At 45.3% G+C, this 20,666-nt stretch overlaps 1 protein-coding gene across 1 annotated transcript in view; it reads left to right on the forward strand.

Annotated features, from left to right (window-relative positions):
* Positions 1–7,480: 7,480 nt before the first annotated feature.
* The window catches only part of LOC111964506 (whirlin-like), a 71,613-nt gene continuing 58,427 nt past the window's right edge, over positions 7,481–20,666 (forward strand). Inside the window, exon 1 of the mRNA XM_070443747.1 lies at positions 7,481–7,600. Within this exon, the coding sequence (XP_070299848.1) occupies positions 7,514–7,600 (87 nt within the window). The 5' untranslated portion in view covers positions 7,481–7,513. The remainder of the gene's footprint in view (positions 7,601–20,666) is intronic.

A 20,666-nucleotide genomic window follows, 5' to 3' on the forward strand; every position in this document is an offset into this window, starting at 1 on the left:
GACCAAAACATCAGCCAGGAAGCATAGGAACTGAGAAGTGGTCTGTGGTCACCACCTGCAGAACCACTCCTTTATTGGGGGTGTCTTGCTAATTGCCTATAATTTCCACCTTTTGTCTATTCCAATTGCACAACAGCATGTGAACTTTATTGTCAATCAGTGTTGCTTCCTAAGTGGACAGTTTGATTTCACAGAAGTGTGATTGACTTGGAGTTACATTGTGTTGTTTAAGTGTTCCCTTAATTTTTTTGAGCAGTGTATATATATATATGATATCATTAGGCTGTATGTATTTTTAGATATTGGCCTATTGTAAATGTTTATTATTGTAGGGTCAACGTCTTTATTGCAAAATTAATACAAATACACGCGTAACGTTAAGCTACATACTAATTTGACAGGGGTAATAAACTGCCCATTGATCAGCAAAGCAATTGATTAAACATGACTGTGTTTGAAAAGCAAATGTTTCTGAGTGTATGTCAATATCACACGTAAGCTAACGGTTACAGAAATCAGGAATACAGACAGGCTCTGTAGACCTCTATATATGAGTGACTGTGTCCAATAAACCACCACCTGGTGTTATGTTTGGCACCTTCTGACCGCAAAAAGATTTTATAAAATGAATTGTTAAATAAAAAGGTTTAAGGCAGGCGCCGCATTACTACAAGACAAAACAGCTCACTCAATCAAGCATGATGGTCTTGTAAGTATAAAAGCAAAGATTGTTTTCATATAATTAAAATATATATATAAAAAGGTAGTGGAATGGGATTAAGTGTGGTGTATGAAGAATCCAATAGTTGTATGCGGTACAAATCACATTTATTGTGGGAGCACCTCCTCGAAGAGTATGAATTAGGCTGTTTGAGAAGGTTTGAATCCTAAGCAACCGGCATACACATTGTTTGAAGTACAGTAGAATAACACAGCTACTGTAGTAGTCAAAGCTGTGTGCTGGAAAACCTTGGTACAGCATTGGGTGGAGTTGGCATTGTGATGCTCATGTGAATTTCCTTTCTTTTTCGGCTTCAGACCAATGCCTACTGCTCATTTAAAACTTAGTTTTTTTGTTTTTAATAGATACTAAAGGGCCAGTAAGTAACGGTATAATTGTGAAGTAGATTCAGATAGAGATGTGTTGATGGTATTTCATTGTCCATGGTGCTGAATCTTACATCAGCCAGCTCTCTCTCCATCCCTCTCTCCTTCCGCCTCCATCTTTATCTGATCTTTCTTCTCTTCTTCTCTCTATCGTCTCTCTTCTCTCTACTCTCTCTCTCTCTCTCTCTCTCTCCTCTGTCTCTCTCCTCTCTCTCTCTCTCTCTCTCTCTCTCTCTCTCTCTCTCTCTCTCTCTGAGTACATTTGGGGCGTCTCTGGCCTGGAAGATGCATTGTAAATAACAACCGCTGAGATATGTGGTGCTCGATAGAGGAGAGATAGAGCGGGGGAGGAGGAAAGGTATGGGAGGAGGTTGATTAATGGGGGAAGGATTCGAGGAAGGGGCCGGCAGGGCCCCTCAGTCCTGCCACTCAGGGGCCGGATCAATCTATTCTCAGGCCCCCTTTCTCACATCTCTTCCATATGGTTTAATGACTCATACTCACCCGCTGGCTTTCAAACAGTTAAGTATCCTATCTACATAGCTTCAGGCTCAAGGGCATGTTTTAATAGTCAGTTGCTTATCAGTTACTTATGATTCATTGTTACAATGATCATTTCTTTATCTTCCTGAGATACAGTGTGGGATTTGTTGCAAAGAGGATGCTATATTATCTGTAGCTACAGATTGTATACTGAAGGCTCTGAGAATAATATCCTGTATATGGAATTGTTGCTATAGTGAACCTGAAGGACAGAGGGCCCATTCACACTCAGATTGTACAACTGATGTACAACGCATTTAACACAATGGTTGTGATACAACTGATAACTGATGACCAGTAAACTTTGATTTGATAAGTTTGTAGTACAACAGAGAGTTTGTCTGCGCAAAAATGTTGACACAACCATTTAGCTGTTTCTCCACAATGCTTGTGTGTAAATATTTTTGTGACGATAAACCAAATGCGTTATGGGTCTACATTAGTTGTACAAGTTGAGTGTGAACGAGACCCAAGAGAAAAACTGGAATGGGTCGAAAATTGAGATAAGAGAGAGTGGCAGAGTGAGAGACAGAGATGGATTGGGGGAATGGATGGATTACTGGAGAGAGAGAGATGGCTGGGGAGTCAGGGAGCTGCTTGCATTGTAGATACAGTATCTCCTTGTGATTGTTGCCTCTAGTCCAATAATTCTGGGAATGGCCTTGTGTCACATGTGCTCCCTCTCCGGCCTCTAGGTCACCAGGCTGCTCGTTATGACGCACACCTGTTACCAGCATTACGCGCATAATGACACACACCTGGACTCCATCACCTCTTGATTACCTGCCCTATGATATGTCACTCCCATTGGTTTCTTCCCCAGTCGTCATTGTTCTTGTTTCATGTCGATGCGCTGTTCGTGTTTCTTGTTTTGTTCATTTATTAATTAAATGTATTCTCTCCCTGAACTTGCTTCCCAACTCTCAGCGTACATCGTTACACCTTGTCAGTCTTTCATCCATCCATCTACAGTGCCTTCAGAAAGTATTCATACCTCTTGACTTATTCCACATGTTGTTGTGTTACAGCCTGAGTTCAAAATGGATAAAAAAATATGTATGCTCACCCATCTACACACAATATCTCATAATGACTAAGTGAAAACATGCTTCACCTTTGGTTGTGATTACAGCTGTGAGGTTTTCTGGGTAAGTCTCTAAGAGTGTTGCACACCTGGATTGTATAATATTTGCACATTATTATTTTAAAAATTGGTCAAGCTGTCAAGTTGGTTGTTAATCATTGCTAGACAGCTATTCTCAAGTCTTGCCTTAGATTGTCAAGCCGGTTTAAGTCAAAACTAGGTAACGAGGCCACTCAGGAACATTCGATGTCATCTTGGTAAGCAACTCCTGTATATATTTGGCCTTGTTTTTAGGTTATTATCCTGCTGAAAGGTGAATTTGTCTCCCACTGTCTGTTGGAAAGCAGACTGAACCAGGTTTTCTTTTTTAATCTGCCTGTGCTTAGCTCTATTCCATTTTTTTTTAAATCCTAAATGCTTTGTATTCAGGACATAAAATGTATTTCTTTGCCACATTTTTTTTCAGTTTTGCTTTACTGCCTTATTGCAAAGAGGGTGCATGTGAATATTTTTATTCTATACAGGCTTCCTCCTTTTCACTCTGTCATTTAGGTTAGTATTGTGGAGTAAAAACCATGTTGTTGATCCATCCTCAGTTTTCTCTTATCACAGCTATTGTTTTAAAGTCACCATTGGCCTCATGGTGACATCCCTGAGCGTTTTCCTTCTCCGGCAACTGAGGTAGGAAACACACCTGTATCTTTGTAGTAAATGGGTGTAGTGATACTTCAAAGGGATTTTAAGTGTCTGCTTTGCAAGGCATTGGAACACTTCAGTGGTCTCTGTGGTTGAATCTTTGTTTGAAATTCACTGTTCGACTGAGGGACCTTACAATTATTTGTGTGTGTGGGGTACAGAGATGAGGTAGTCATTCAAAAATCATGTTGAACACTATTATCGCACACAGAGTCCATGCAACTTATTATGTGACTTGTTAAGCAGGTTTTTCCTCCTGAACTTATTTAGTCTTGCCCTAACAAAGGGGTTGAATACTTATTAACTCAAAACATTCCAGCATTTCATTTTTAATTAACATTTATAAAAACATAATTCCTTTTTGACATTATGGGGTATTGTGTTCAGGCTGTAACACAGCAAAATGTGGGAAAAGTCAAGGGGCTGTAAGGGTTTACTTCAGTCTATCTAGCGTTAGCATGGAAAAAACAGATCCTGTATACACCAAACATGTGCGCACACAGGCACAGGCACACACACACACTTAAAGACATGTTCACACCGTAGAGTGTGCACAAGACTTGAGGGAAATGCTGACACTGTCAAAAATGTGTTATGCACATGCGTACTCACGCATGACTCTCGTACCTTACACAAATTTGCAAAGGGGATTGCCTCCATTGACAGGCACATGGGCATATACTGTGGATCATCACGCTCACTCAGATGGACCTCTACTACAAGTCTGTTCTGTGGGAATATGGTAGATATAACTTTGGTCAATGTGCCAATGCTTAATTGATCCATGTAGACGACATCAACTGGACTGCCTGCCGACTTGCACTGTGACTAATTCAAACAAATGTTCTTTCTGGCCAACCGTTCAGGTATATTCCCCCCTCCCGTTTGTTGACTTCTTAATCGTGTAATGACATTTGGAACATTCTGAACACACGCCACTTCCAGAAAAGATCCAATTACTTCTTGGGTTAATGAATGAACGCTGTTTGTTTGTTTACATGTGCTGTGTTTTGGTACCTCTTTGTTTGTGTTCCCCTGTCACTGTTAACGTTAAGATCTAACTTTACCACATACCCACACACATGCACACACAATCAGACATCCGCCCAATCACACACCTGAGCTGTTCCATTCCCACTCAGACAGCCGGTGAGTCCAACAGCCCTACAACAGGGGTCTGAATGGTCTCCAATCACAGGCAGAGATGTTCAGACGACAGCAGAGAGTACTTCTCTCTCCCCTTTCTCATCACCCATGTGTCTGAGCACTGAGCTGTTTCCCCCTGTTCCCCTTCAGCGCTCAGTTGTTTTATAGGTCCCTTTGGACACAGCGGTAAATACACAGGGAGTGGCGGAGTGAGTGAGTGTGTGTGTGCGTCAATGTGTGTGCGCTCATGTGTGTATGCCGGTTAAAGGAACCTGCCAAGCGCAGCCAATTACCAGGAACAATTAGCCGTGTTTTCACTATAGGAGCCAGAACGACACTGTAGCCCCCTAAAAAGCTGTTACGCTGGGAAACAAGGGCAGACCGTTTTCTCTTGGTGGCATAAAATCCATGGGCCCTTCTGGAAGCTCAATGTGGAACCCCAATGGTCCCTACCACAACCCCTTTATCTGAGACACACAAACACACATACACCATTACTTCCCCAGATTACATTATTTTAAAGAATAGGTGTATTGTAGCTCTATGGTACACACACACACACACACACACACACACACACACACACACACACACACACACACACACACACACACACACACACACAGTACTGGTAGTGTAGCATGTACATATAGAATGGGGCAGTCAGGATTTTCATTAGGGGGATTTCGTTTTTTATGCTCTTGCCTGATTGCTGCCTGTATATTACCTGGCTTTACCGTTTCCTGTTTTCTCCCTGTATTTCCCGTTACCAGCCATTTTGTCCTTTAGCTGTCGGCCTTACTGATGCACTTCATCAGGCTCTGTCCCAGTCAGCACTTTCCTGCTGGGACACAACACATTAGGACCACTGTAGAGCAGCAATGCTCTATACTACTGTTGTGCCTTTATTCACAGTGGGAACAGTTTATCCCCTCCTCCTTGTCTCCTCTTCCCTCTTTCTCCTCTCTTCCCTTCCCGCCCTTCCTAAGTGCTACTCTACCAAACTCTCTCAGCCCTTTCCATTTCCATTTAATCTAAACACAGTTCATTTTCCGCTTCCTATTCTCTTTCCTGTAAATGGAAAGGAACATTTCTGCGCCAGGCACGGTGGCACGCACCACGAGAGAGCGAGAGCCTGTTGGATCTCATAAATCACAGGAGTACAGACTTGGCAAAGTGGCCCACAGACACACATCTACTCCCATACTCACAGACACACAATATAAAGGCAATTTCTATATATCCATCTCCTCCCCCTTTAGAATACTGATCATGTTAGTGCCAAATAGGAATTTCAGGTGTAATCTCTGGTGACAGAATGGAGGTAGCTAGCTAGCTAACCCAAGATTTTGTTCTGGTACCGAGATTATTCAGGTGAGGTGTTAGAGGTGTTTGTAATGGCACTTTCATATGCAACTGTGATTGCTTTGCCTGCTCTCCGTCTTGACCCAATCAAAGCTCCCACAATGTAATGTCTACTGCCAAACCCTGATGAAGGCTACAGATGACCGAAACGGTTTGACTTTGAACAATAAAGAAGCAATTTTTATCAACTCCCACTGTCCTCCAAGAGTTGCTGAATTTGGTTTTCCCTTTAGTTTGCAGTCTCAATTCATTCACCTTGGTTGGAGAGCGAGGTTCCAAGATGCACAGGGGAAAGCAGACGATCCACTAAGTCGACTCTTTAGAAGAGTTTTTCAGCCCTTTTCTCAGAGGAGGCCTGAAGCCCCTGCATAACTCTGTGTATTAGGAGCTGACTAGCGCTCCTAGTACTCCGACTATCCATTGTCTTCTCTGTAAAACGGGCTGTATTCGTATATCTTCTCAGAGTAGGAATGCACATCTAGGATCTGCACTCCTAGCTCTGAGATGCGTTTTACATACGGCCGTAGGAGAACAGTCTGAAATATATGGTTTTTTGAGGATCTGACTGTACTACAGAGAAACAGTAGGATCTTTTCACACTCTGATGCAGTCACCACCCTGCACAAACATATGACTGCATCTACAGCAGACTATCAGAAATCAATGAGGCACGACTACGTGTTCTTTTCTCAGTTCAGCAAATGTGTGCGTTACTGTGTGCATGCGGGCATGATTGATTACCAGAACGATCTGTATGTACATTGTGCTTTGAAGCGCTGGCTCATGTATGAATGGATGATTTGGATGATTTGTGAAATATTTACTTTTTCATCTGACTTTATCTTCTCTTTCTCTAACCCCTCTCATTCACCCCGTCCTCTCCTCTCTCCTCCACCCCTCCTCTCCTCTCTCTAGGTGTTGAAGGGCAGTAAGAAGCTGTCCCTGTGGGTGCGGTCGGTGGGGCGTATCCCAGGTGGTTATGTCACTAATCATGTGTACACCTGGGTGGACCCTCAGGGTCGCAGTGTGACCCCTCCCCCTGACCTCCCAGAGCACCGCAGTGCCACCCTGAGACGCAACGACAGCCAGCGACGCAGCAACATGCAGCTACTGCAGGAGGGAGACGAGAAGAAGGTGAGCCGGTAGTCAAACACACACACGGTCGTTCCCCAGTTGGTTGGCTGGCAGGGTGAAAGGTCACTGAACACACAAGTACCCACCCAGATAGAGTCCATCCACAATATCGCTGGCCTCTGAAAATACCGTAGTTTAGTGTAATTTAGTGTTGGGCGTTTACATAGTGTTTCCAGATGCCAGCTGTTCAGTGCCTTCACATGGATCATAATGTTTTATTGTTGCGACAAATGCTCTGCTTAGCCAATAATAACTCCCCAACAATAGCCACAATAGCTGCTCAACTCACTGTAAAAAACACAGCGTTCAGAATCTTAGACAATGCTGGAATCCGCATATTTTTTCTCTCTCTCTTACCCCCCCCCCCTTTCCCCCTCTCTTTCCCCCTCTCTCTGTCAGGTGAACTTGGTATTGGACGATGGCCGTTCGCTGGGTCTGATGATCCGGGGAGGGGCAGAGTATGCCTTGGGGATCTACATCACAGGAGTGGACCGGGGCTCTGCTGCAGAGTGTGGAGGACTCAAGGTAACCACTGATGTGGGTTGAGTCCCAAATGGCACCATTTCTCTATAGTGCACTACATTTGAGGTCCCTAGACCTGTCCATGGTGCTGAATACTGTTCTGGGCAGTTCTCCTCCTCTCTCCCTCTTCTTTTTCTCTCTTTCTCTTTCTCTCTTGTCTCTTTCTCTGTATCATTTCCCTCCTCTCTACTTTGTGCTCCCTGTTTTATCTATATTCTCTGCAGTGGGTATCAGGTGCACAGACTAATGTTTAATAGCGGGAACCGGGTCACCAAGATTTAAAGAGATTTCCTGTCCAAACCCACTCCCGTTTCCCTGGATAAATAACAGTGAGAAATATAATTATAATAAATAATTTCTATGAACAGCATGACATGAAATGGAACTGGTAAATGATATGCCATGTCTAAATCTGGCTTCTCTACGGGCTTCTCTTGCTCTGCTATCTACATGATCAATCATCAATGCTCAGGGTGAGACAGCGCATCTCATATGGAATGCAGTTCACAATGCATGTATCATCTCATCAGCTGGTAACTTTTTGTCTTGTGACAGATACATTTGCTGCAGCATAGTCTATGGTACAGTAATATTAAGACTAGTAATATATCTGAATGCACGTTTAATTTACACATCTCCATTTGGCTTTCAAGGGTCACCTTGTTTTTTTATTGTAAAGATGATTTATATATATATATATATATATACAAAAGTATGTGGACACCCCCTCAAATTTGTGGATTTGGCTATTTCAGCCACACCTGTTGCTGACAGGTGTATAAAATCAAGCACACCGCAATGTAATCTTCATAGATAAACATTGGCAGTAGAATGGCCTTACTGGAGAGCTCAGTGACTAGGATGCCACCTTTCCAACATGTCAGTTCGTCAAATTTCCACCCTGGTAGAGTTGCCCCGGTCAACTGTAAGTGTTGTTATTGTGAAGTGGAAACATCTAGGAGGAACAACAGCTCAGCCTCGTAGTGGTAGGCCACACAAGCTCACAGAACGAGACTGCCGAGTGCTGAAACACATAGCGTGTAAGAATCTATCCTCGGTTGAAATGGGTTTCCATGGCCGAGCAGCCGCACACAAGCCTAATATCACCATGCGCAATGCCAAGCGTTGGCTGGAGTGGAGTAAAGCTGTCCACCATTAGACTCTGGAGCAGTGGAAACGGGTTTTCTAGAGTGATGAATCACGCTTCACCATCTAGTAGTCCGACGTACAAATCTGCGTTTGGCGGATGCTGGAGAACGCTACCTTCCCAAATACATAGTGCCAACTGTAAAGTTTGGTGGAGGAGGAATAATGGTCTGGGGCTGTTTTTCATGGTTCGGGCTAGGCCCCTTAGTTCCAGTGAAGGGAAATCAGCATACAAACAGCATACATGTAACGGCTGTTCTCTTCGTCTGAAGAGGAGGAGTAGGGATTGGACCATAAGCGGCAGCGTAATGTTGACATAATGATTTCATTAACAAAACCGCCGAAAGAACACTAGGAATTACAAAGACAATTTAACGATGGTAGACAAAGTATCCGGAATCGTAGAAGCTGTACAATGAACTACGGAAGAACCGCCTTGAAGTGGTGACACTACCGTGCCACGTGCACCAAGAGAGACAACAGGAACAGACTACATACACGTAAAACGACCAAAACCAAACACAGGTCTTCCGTGTGATGTCAACATACAACAGACCGTAACGACACCCAACCCACAGACAAACAAATGTGAAACAACCTACCTATATATGGTTCTCAATCAGAGGAAAAGTCAAACACCTGCCTCTGATTGAGAACCATACAAGGTCAATTAACAATGACACTTAACATAGAACAAACAACACAGACTGCCCACCCACGCTCACGTCCCTGACCCATTAAACACAACTATACAAAAGGAAAACAAGGTCAGGAACGTGACATTACCCCCCCCCCCAAAGATGCGGACTCCGGCCGTCAAAACTAAACCTCAAGGGAGGGTTTGGGTGCTTGGATCAGCCCTACGGGGCGGCTCCGGCTCCGGACGTTGTACCCACACCACCATAGTCACTCCCCGCTTCCGTATCCCCCTCCCAATGACCACCCTCCAAATAAACCCACCTAAATTAAGGGGCAACACGGCGGGAATCCCAGGAGGCTAGGCAGCACCGGATAAGGGGCAGCCCGGATGAGAGCACGGACAGCTCCGGACTGTAAGGACGCAGCTCCGGACTGAAGGACGGCAGCTCCGGACTGAAGACGGCAGCTGCCGGACTGAAGGACGGCAAGCTCCGGACTGAGAGAGACGGCAGCTACCGGACTGAGGGACGGGAGCTCCGGACTGAGGACGCAGCTCCAGGGACTGAGGGACAGCTCCGCGACTGAGGGACGGCGCAGCTCCGGACTGAGGGACGGGAGCTCCGCACTGAGAGGAGCGACTGAAGGGCTCGGGACTGGGCTGGACGCTGCTCCGGCTCTGGCTGCTCATTGGGCTCGCTGACGGCTCTGGCTGTGCTACATGGCCGTGACGCTCTGGCTGCTCTCATGGCTCGCTGACGGCTCTGGCTGCTCATGGCTCGCTGACGGCTCTGGCCTGCTCATGGCTCGCTGACGGCTCTGACTGCTCATGGCCTGCTGACGGCGGTCTGGCTGCTCATGGCTCCTGACGCTCTGGCATGCTCATGCTGGACGGCTCTGGCTGGTCCTGGCTGGACTGGTCTGGCGGATCCTGTTCGGCGGAAGGCTCTGGCTGATCCTGTCTGGCGGAAGCGTGGTACCTGGCGGGCTGGCTGATCCTGTCTGGCGGAAGGCTCTGGCTGATCCTGTCTGGCGGAAGGCTCTGGCTGATCCTGTCTGGCGGAAGGCTCTAGCGGCTCCTGTTCTGCGGAACGGCGCTCTAGCGGCTCCTGTCTGGCGGACGGTGTCTAGCGGCTCCTGTCTGGCGACGGCTTCTAGCGGCTCCTGTCTGGCGGACGGCTCTAGGCTCCTTGTCTGGCGGACGGCTCAGCGCTCCTGTCTGGCGGACGGCTCTGAAAGGCTTCGGGGACAGACGGGCGGCTTTGAAGGTCGGGACAAAACGGTGCGGACTTGAAGGCTCGGGACAGACGGCGGCTTTAAGCTCGCGGACGACGGGCGCTCTGCGAGCTTGTGAACGGCAGCGCAGCGGCGCTGTACCGAGCACAGACGGACAGCTCAGATGGCGTTGGGCAGACGGGCAGTTCAGGCGCCGCTGGGCAGACGGCAGACTCTGCCGCTGAGGCGCACTGTAGGCCTGGTGCGGTGGTGCTCGTAGAACTGGAGGTACCGGGCTAAGGACACGCACCATCAGGCTAGTGCGGGAAACAGCAACAGGATGCACAGGAGGCTTGGTGCGTGGGTAGGCACTGGTGGTAATGGGCTTGAGACACGCACCACAGGGCTATGTGCGTGGAGAGGGAACAGGGCTCTGGAGACGCACAGGAGCTTGGTGCGTGGGTAAGCACTGGTGGTACTGGCTGAGGCGGGGAGGTTGGCGCCGGAAATACCGACCGTGCAGGCGTAACTGAGCTCCCTTTGACCACTGCGCTGCCCAACCTTACCTGGTGTATTCCCGTAGCCCGACCAGCTGCGGGTAGGCTGGAATAAACCCGCACTGAGGCTACGTAGCGAAACTGGGGAACACCAGGCCGTAAAGGCTGGTTACCTATGTATGCCGGGCTCACGTAGGAGACGCACTGGAGACCAGACGCGTTGAGCCGGCTTCATGGCACCTGGCTCAATGCCCAATCTAGCCCGGCCGATACGAGGAGCTGGTATGTACCGCACCGGGCTATGCACACGTATAGGAGACACCATGCGCTCTACTGCGTAACACGGTGTCTGCCCGTACTCTCGCTCTCCACGGTAAGTACAGGGAGTAGGCGCAGGTCTCCTACCTGACTTCGCCACACTCCCTTTTAGCCCCCCCCCCAATACATTTTTGGGCTTGAGTAACAGGCTTCCAGCCTCGCCTCCGTGCTGCCTCCTCATACCACCGCCTCTCGGCTTTCGCTGCCTCCAGCTCTTCACGAGGGCGGCGATATTCTCCAGGTTGAGCCCAAYGTCCCTTACCATCCAATTCGTCCTCCCATGTCCAGAAATCCTGTGTAGGTGGGTCCTGTTGCTGTTTCACACGCTGCTTGGTCCTTTTGAGGTGGGTGGTTCTGTAACGGCTGTTCTCCTCCTCTTCGTCTGAAGAGGAGGAGAACAGCGCAGCGTGAAATGTTGACATAATGATTTATTAAACAAAACCGAAAACACGAAGAACACTAGAGAATTACAAAAACAATAAACGATGTAGACAGACCTGGACTTGAGAACTTACAATAAACGAAGAACGCACGAACAGGAACAGACTACATACACGAACGACAAAACYAAACAGTCCCGTGTGGTGCAACATACACAGACACGMAAGACAACCACCCACAACAAACAATGTGAAACAACCTACCTATATATGGTTCTCAATCAGAGGAAAKGTCAAACACCTGCCTCTGATTGAGAACCATACAAGGTCAATTAACAATGACACTTAACATAGAACAAACAACACAGACTGCCCACCCAGCTCACGTCCTGACCCACTAAACACAACTATACAAAAGGAAAACAAGGTCAGGAACGTGACAATACAATGACATGCTAGATGACTCTGTGCTTACAACTTTGTTGCAACATGTTGGAGAAGGCCCTTTCCTGTTTCAGCATGACAATGCAACCCTTGTACAAAGTGAGGTCCATACAGAAATGGTTTGTCGAGATCGGTGAGGAAGAACTTGACTGGCCTGCACAGAGCCCTGACCTCACTAATGCTCGTGGCTGAATAAGAGCAAATCCCTGCAGCAATGTTCCCACATTAGTGGAAAGCCTTCCCATAAGAGTGGAGGCTGTTATTGCAGCAAAGGGGGGGACCAACTCCATATTTATGCCCATGATTTTGGAATGAGATGTTCGACGAGCAGCTGTCCACATACTTTTGGCCGTGTAGTGAAAATATACAGTACCTCTGAAAAGTTTGGACACACCTACTCATTCAAGGATTTTTCTTTATTTTTTACTATTTTCTACATTGTAGAATAACAGTGAAGATATCAAAACTATGAAATAACACATGGAATCATGTAGTAACCCAAAAAGTGTTAAACAAATCAAAATAGATTTTATATTTGAGATTCTTCAAAGTAGCCACCCTTTTCCTTGATGACAGCGTTGCACACTCTTGGCATTCTCTCAACCAGTTTCATGAGGAATGCTTTTCCCAGAGTCTTGAAGTAGTTCCCACATATCCTGAGCACTTGTTGGCTGCTTTTCCGCTCAGTGGTCCAACTCATCCCAAACCATCTCAATTGGGTTGAGGTTGGATGATTGTGGAGGCCAGGTCATCTGATGCAGCACTCCATCATTCTCCTTCTTGGTCAAATAGCCCTTACATAGCCTGGAGGTGTATTTTGTGTCATTGTCCTGTTTAAAAACAAATTATAGTTCCACAAAGCGCAAACCAGATGGGATGGTGTATCGCTGCAGAATGCTGTGGTAGCCATGCTGGTTAAGTGTCTCTTGACTTCTAAATAAATCACAGACAGTGTCACCAGCAAAGCACCCCCACACCATCACACCTCCTCCTCCAAGTTTCACGTGGGAACCACACATGCGGAGATCATCCGTTCACCTACTCTGCGTCTCACAAAGACATGGCGGTTGGAACCAAAAATCTAAAATCTGGACTCATCAGACCAAAGGACAGATTTCCACCGCTCTTGTTTCTTGGCCCAAGCAAGTCTCTTCGTCTTATTGGTGTCCTTTAGTAGTGGTTTCTTTGCAGCAATTCGACCATGAAGGCCTGATTCACGTAGTCTCTTCTGAACAGTTGATGTTGAGATGTGTCTGTTACTTGAACTCTGTGAAGCATTTATTTGGGCTGCAATCTGAGGTGCAGTTAACTCTAATGAATTTATCCTCTGCAGCAGAGGTAACTCTGGGTCTTCCTTTCCTGTGGCGGTCCTCATGAGAGCCAGTTTCATCATAGCACTTCATGGTTTTTGCGACTGCCCTTGAAGAAACTCTGTGAAATATATAGACATATTGTTGCATTTTTTTCTGGTTTATGCGAAATGGTTAAGAATAATATAAAACCAGTCTGCACACCACCAAAGTGAATTGGTTTAGTCTTGACTCTTGGTTGACAGTGTTGGGGGATGGGTAATGCATTGATGCTCGAGTGCCAAATCAACACAAACTTGTTTCTATTTGTCTGTTACTTCTTTTTGATATTTATTTTTACTTCTTTTTTGTATATAGTCTTATTTTTGTATATATTTTTATATTTATATAGTTTTAAATGTTATGATTATTTATTTGTGTTGTTCCAAATGTCTGAATAAAAATTACAGTTAGTGCGGAATGGTGCTTTTTTTTGGGGGGGGGGGGGTTCGCCCAGGGAGCCATACAAGCTAGAACTGCCACTGCTGTGGGTGGAGACCATTCCGACTCCTGTTGTAGAGCTGTTAGACTCACCAGCTGTCTGAATGGGAAGGGAACAGCTCAGGTGTGTGATTGGGCTATGTAGAAAGTCCTCTCTTTTAAGGCTGGCTTTCAACTCTGCCTAGCTTTATTACTCTGCAGAGGTGCTGAGGGGATGGGCTTTCAATTCACAGCTCAGCTTCTGGAACACTTTTCCTGAGTCACCTGACTTCTTCCAGCCAATCATTGGCCTACCTAGGGTAGGGGAACCTACAAACAGTATTTCTGAACTTCTTAGTTGTTCCTAGGAGGGCAGGTTGAGAAGGTATCTGTAAACTCCTGTCCTCCATCACAACTCAGCAACTGGGCATATCCACCAATGGACAATCCTCACCTGGGACTTTCCCCAATATCATCATGGTCCTTTGTAGCTCAGTTGGTAGAGCGTGGTGCTTGTAATGCCAGCATAGTGGGTTTCATTCCCAGGACCACCCATATGTAAACTGTATGCACACATGACTTTAAGTCACTTTGAATAAAAGTGACTGCTAAATGGTGTTAGTGTCTTAGTACCATGAAACCGCTATTCTCTAGTTTGGTGTGTGTGAATTGTATTCCTGTCTCCTACTGGTAATTTCTAACTCGTAAGGTTGTATCTAAACCAGTTGCTGGTGCTCTATTTCAGTGTGTGTTCGAGCAGTTTGTCACACATTAGGTCACTAAGGGACAGGAAGGATAGTTGGAGTGTGGACACTCCTTCTGAAGGATCAGACTCCCATCAATGGCTTGTCTTGCACCTGTTCGACACCCACTGGCCAAGCAGGCACTTCTACAGCCCCCTATTAGAGGACCCAGACACACACTTAGGGCAGGATATGGATCCTCTGTGTTGTTAGCGACTGACAAGCCCTCCCAAGGGAAATGGAGACTGTGCAAAAGAGAGGGAGAGCTAGAGAGGGATGGTTTGAGAGAGTGATGACACTGTGGTTGGTCGGGGTGTTTTTATTGAAGCCCTGAAGGGATTGGGAGAGAGAGAGAAGGGAGAGAAAAAGAGGGAGAGGTAGACAGAGAAGGAAAGGGAGAGATAGAAATGGAGAGAAAGAGGGAGAAGGAGGCTCAAAGGCTCAACATCATCATTACATTTGAGAGGGGCTTCAAGGGAAAAGACTTCTGTTTCTTTTTCCTCATCTGTCTCTTTTTGCTCTGTTCCAGACGCTTGTCTCAACATCAGACGCTTGTCTCAACATCATCATTACATCTGAGTGGGGCTTCAAGGGAAAATACTTCTGTTTCTTTCTCTTCATCCGTCTCTCTTTGCTCTGTTCCAGACGCTTGTCTGTTTACTTCTCTCCGTCTCCCTCAATCAATCCATCTCTTGCTTTTTTCTTATGCCTCAATGTCATCTTAAAGCCAATTTGCCTGTGTTCTTGAGATTGTTTTGCTTCTTCAGGTTTTTCAAAAATCTTCATCTAGTTTTTTTTACCTCTGAGTTTTGATGCATGGTGGTTTGATGTGGTTTGATAGGGAAGGTGAATGTTGTCACCTGAATATATTGAAATGGTGAAATGGCTATAGTCCTGTCATGTCCTCTATTCCATTGAGCAGCGTGTATACATTGCACAGTAGGCCATGATGAAAAACAAAGGGGAGGCAGGATGGCAGGATCTAAATATATCCATGTCTCTGTCTGATGTGTTGCGTCTGTACCTTTGTTGACGGGGGAGATTGCACTAGGCTACAATGTAAACCTGGTATCGTGGAGTTTCGGGGAGCATAAGTCAACACACATGGACACGCACGGCATTCACACACGCACACACACGCGATGGACACGAAAACAATGCACACACACACACACACACAACAACACAAACCCACTTCACTGATACCTTATAGCAATCATCGGTACCGACCATATGAAATGAAATGAGGTATTCGACATGCATCCATACAGTATGCTGCAACCTTGATGTGCATAATCATTCTAGTCCATGGTGTTTTGTGAATGTGTCTCTGTAATGTTCCAGCCCAGTGCTCTGTAATGGCCCCCTGTGGGCTGCTTATAAGAGGCCAGCGGGCAGGAGACCCAACTCTCTTGTGGGGATAGGGGGGTCTAGGTCTGGTAACCCATTGGAGCCCGCTGGGCCCGACAATTTGACTGATGGAGTTATTACAGGCGTAGTACACAGGCCAAGGGGGCCGTCCATCTCCCCCTTGCCCCCTCTACGGAATGGAGGTGGATGTGTCCCAAGTGGCACCTTATTCCCTATGTAGCACACTACTTTTGACCAAAGCCATATGGGCCCTTGACAAAATGTGTGCACTACATAGGGAATAGGGTGTCATTTGGGATGCATATGGTGTCTTTAAATCCATATTGGGATGTCGCTCTGCACCATTGAGTATGTCATCTTGGGTTTATTCCTATTGCTATTAGAGGTCGACCGATTATGATTTTTCAACGCCGATACTGATACCGATTATTGGAGGACCAAAAAAGCCGATACCGATTGATCGGCTGATTTTTATTTATTTATTTATTTGTAATAATGACAATTACAACAATACTGAAAGAGCCCAGGCCCAGGCTCTGTCTCGACCGGGAGGTCCATGGGGCGACGCACAATTGGCCTAGCGTCGTCCGGGTTAGGGAGGGTTTGGCCGGTAGGGATATCCTTGTCTCATCACGCACTAGCGACTCCTGTGGCGGCCGAGCGCAGTGCATGCTAACTAGGTCGCCAAGTGCACGGTGCGGCACATTGGTGCGGCTGGCTTCCGGGTTGGATGCGCGCTGTGTTAAGAAGCAGTGCGGCTTGGTTGGGTTGTGTTTCGGAGGACGCATGGCTTTCGACCTTCGTCTCTCCCGAGCCCGTATGGAAGTTGTAGCGATGAGACAAGATTGAAACTACTAACAATTGGATACCACAAAATTGGGGGTAAAATTTAAAAAATATTTTTAAAACTCTAAGAACGAAATGTTTAGGTTTTCTAATAACTTCCTTAAATTTTAATAACACAGTAGGACACATATTTGCATAGGAATTAATCATGCAAACAGCTTTTAAAAAAACTTTACCACAGCATCAGTGAGATTTGGATCACATACAGGGGGCGCTGTATTGTAAAAAAGATTTTGGAAGCTATGATTGTCTACATTCGTTATTGACTCGTTTATTCTATCACAGACACCTTAATGTATACTTTGAAATTATATTATGTGAGCTAAACATAAAACAAACATAAAACAATTAGCAGATGTTATTGTGGGTGTAGCGAAATGCTTGTGCTTCTAGCTCCAACAGTGCAGTAATATCTAACAAATTACATAACATATACCCAATACACACAAATCTAAATAGGAATGAATTAAGACTATATACATATGGACGAGCGATGTCAGAGCGGCATAGACTAAGATACAGTAGAATAGTATAGAATACAGTATATGCATATGAGATGAGTGATGCAAGATATGTAAGCATTATTACATTTTTAAATACAAAAATGATTATGGGGTATTGTGTGAAAAAAACGATTTAATCAATTTTAGAGTAAGGCTGTGACGTAACAAAATGTGGAAAAAGTGATCTTAATACTTTCCGAATGCATTGTACATCATTGTGTGGAATGTTCTGTGGAAGTACTGACATTCCCACAGAATATTGTTGTTTCTTAAAGTTCTCTAAACAATTAAAGAACATCACTTTAAATATGTTTTCAAATAGTTCAGAGAACGATTAAGAAATAATGTTATTCAGTGGGAATATCAATATTTTAGCATAACAGTTCCCACATGTTCCCACATGGTTCTATTTAAAGTCATGTTCTCAAAATGTTGAGGAAATCCTGTCGGAAATGTTATGCTGGAGTACTGACATTTCCACAGAAGAACTTTGTTTCTTAACGTTCTCTGAACAATTTGAAAACATTCCTAATGTTGAACCAGTTGGAGAACGTTCCTAGAACATTACCAACATTGAAATTTAAAGTAACCATGTTTGAACCTTTAGGAAAAGTTCTGTTAAAGTAATGAAATACCAAGAAAATAACATTTATTTTCTGTCAAGTTCCTTAAATGTGCTGAGAATGTTCCAAAGCCAAGCAACTATCCTGCACCATTACCAGAAAGTTGTGGGAAGGTTGTACGCAACGTGTTTCACAACGTTATGTGCTAGCTGGGTAGTGAGTTTCCCAATTGTACACACTGCATCCAAAAAAATAAAAAAATTGGGTTTCTGGAGGGAAGTGAATTTGCCAAGAGTGCACCCAGTCAATTTATGTGCCACTGAGAGTTTTCTGCAATAACCTACATTATGATGACGCACAGCACATTGTAAAAGAAAGCAGCAACCAACCAAAGCCACGTCTCCCGGGTGGCGCAGTGGTCTAGGGCACTGCATCGCAGTGCTAGCTGCGCCACCAGAGTCTCTGGGTTCGCGCCCAGGCTCTGTCGCAGCCGGCCGCAACCGGGAGATCCGTGGGGCGACGCACAATTGGCATAGCGTCGTCTGGGTTAGGGAGGGTTTGGCCAGTAGGGAGGGTTTGGCCGGTAGGGATATCCTTGTCTCAGTATGTAAAAATGTAATAAAATGTATGCACTCTACTGTAAGTTGCTCTGGATAAGAGCGTCTGCTAAATGACTAAAATGTAAATGTAATGAACTCTTATCAGTCCAGATGTCCACCTAAAGACGTCTGAGCAGCAGATCTCTGTGGGGAGGGATACTATCCAATCACAGTCGATTATAGTGTTTGTCGGGGGTATGAAAGTCCTGCTGCTAGTAGTCATATTCACCAGGGGGAGATGTCTGTACAGGTACTGTGTGGAGATGTCTGTACAGGTACTGTGTGGAGATATTCATCTAGCATTGGGTTGATGGATCTCTCTCTCTAACCCTGCCTTGCCAAAGTGTTGTTATAAAGTGCTGGGGTGCGTTTAACAGCTATGTTGGTCCTGCATAGAAAATAATGGAAGGGAATGATAGGCCTGAGTCCTGACCTCCACCGCCAGGTTAGTGAGCTCTACATGGGGACAGGCTTTTCCCCATCAAAGAAGCCTCTGGGCCTGTATCCCAAATAGCTTCCTGTTCCTGGAGGGCCGCAGGCACTTCATGTTTTTGATTTAACCGGCCTGGAAGACTAGGTGTGTTGAATTTAGGCAATCACTGAACTGATCAATTAGCTCAGTTGGTCAGGTGTGGTACCTAGTTGGAACAAAGTCCTGCAGTAACTACAGCACCAGGGATAGGGTTGTCTTCCCCTGCCCTATACATTCTCTATCGGCCCTGGTCAAAAGTAGTGCACTAAATATGGTGGCATTTGGCACACAGCATGGGTCTTGGTCTTCTCCGCTTTGGAAAAAGCTACTAACAGTCGTCTGCCCTTTTAATGACACCTGGCGGCTTCAGTCTAATTGAATTGAATGTCTTGAGGAAGGTCAAACCGCGTCAACACAATAACACATGCGCAGAGGTGAGAGAGTGTCAGAGGTACGGATGAGTCTGTTCTAATATGGACACAGACAAACTGTTATGGACGGTGAGGTCAATTGACTACTAACACCACCCGAAGAGGGGACTACATAAGAGAAATTGTACTTATATGTGTTGTTTTTTTACTCACACATGAACAAGAGTGATTGATTACAGCTCGTGATAATGCTCCGGTCGACAATCTAAATGGTTCCAACAGGGCTCTTGCTCTCTCTTGCACACAGTGCTTTACATTTAGATGGATTAAGGAACACATTTTCTATTTTGTTTTTTGGGCGGTTTTCCATCTATCGTGATAATAGAGGGTTATGCTGAAAGTGCAGAAAACAAATCAGTGTTCAACCTGCCTGTCAGTCCGACTCCTCACTCTTAAATGGCCTCTGTGGAAGTCTATAGCACTCTTTGTATGATTCTTCTAAGGAAAGGTTTCATTTAGTAGTTTGCATTGAGTCAGACTTTGTTGAATCTACTTTGTCTTCCTGGTAGTAGTGATCCCCTTTGTATAAACTGTAGCTAGTGATTTGAAAATACCAGTGCATTTATTCAATTGAATTAAATAGATCTTTATTGTCTCGAAGGGCAATTCTTGTGCAGCGTAAAATAAGACGTATACTGTACATAGATAAAGACATACACACATTATTGATGCTATGAATGAAAAGTTACTGCTCTATGTACTTTGTATCTAGTTAAATGGCCTGTTTTGGTTGTTGCCTGTGAAGAAATGCATCATACAGTACGTTGTCTGGATTTGATATATGGATATTTGGGGTGAATGGTGTTTGGTTGTAGTTTTCAATGCAGCGCCGTGGCTGTCTCTAGTGTTGGATTCATAGATAATCAAAGAACAGTCGTTCTATCTCAGGTTAGATTGCTCCTGTAAGCCTCCGATTGAGATTCCTGCCCAGTGCTCTGTTCCTCTGTTGGAAAGGCTGATTCACACCACCACACCACAACACACCCACACACACACCACACACACACACAACACACACCACACACACACACACACACAACACACACAGCTATACATGCAAGATTATGCAAAGCATGTTTACATAACACACGTGCAACACCACCACACACCACACTGACCTATTGCATATGAAGTAC

The sequence above is a fragment of the Salvelinus sp. IW2-2015 genome, linkage group LG5, assembly GCF_002910315.2.
Source record: "Salvelinus sp. IW2-2015 linkage group LG5, ASM291031v2, whole genome shotgun sequence".
In the NCBI taxonomy this organism is placed as follows: Eukaryota; Metazoa; Chordata; class Actinopteri; order Salmoniformes; family Salmonidae; genus Salvelinus; species Salvelinus sp. IW2-2015.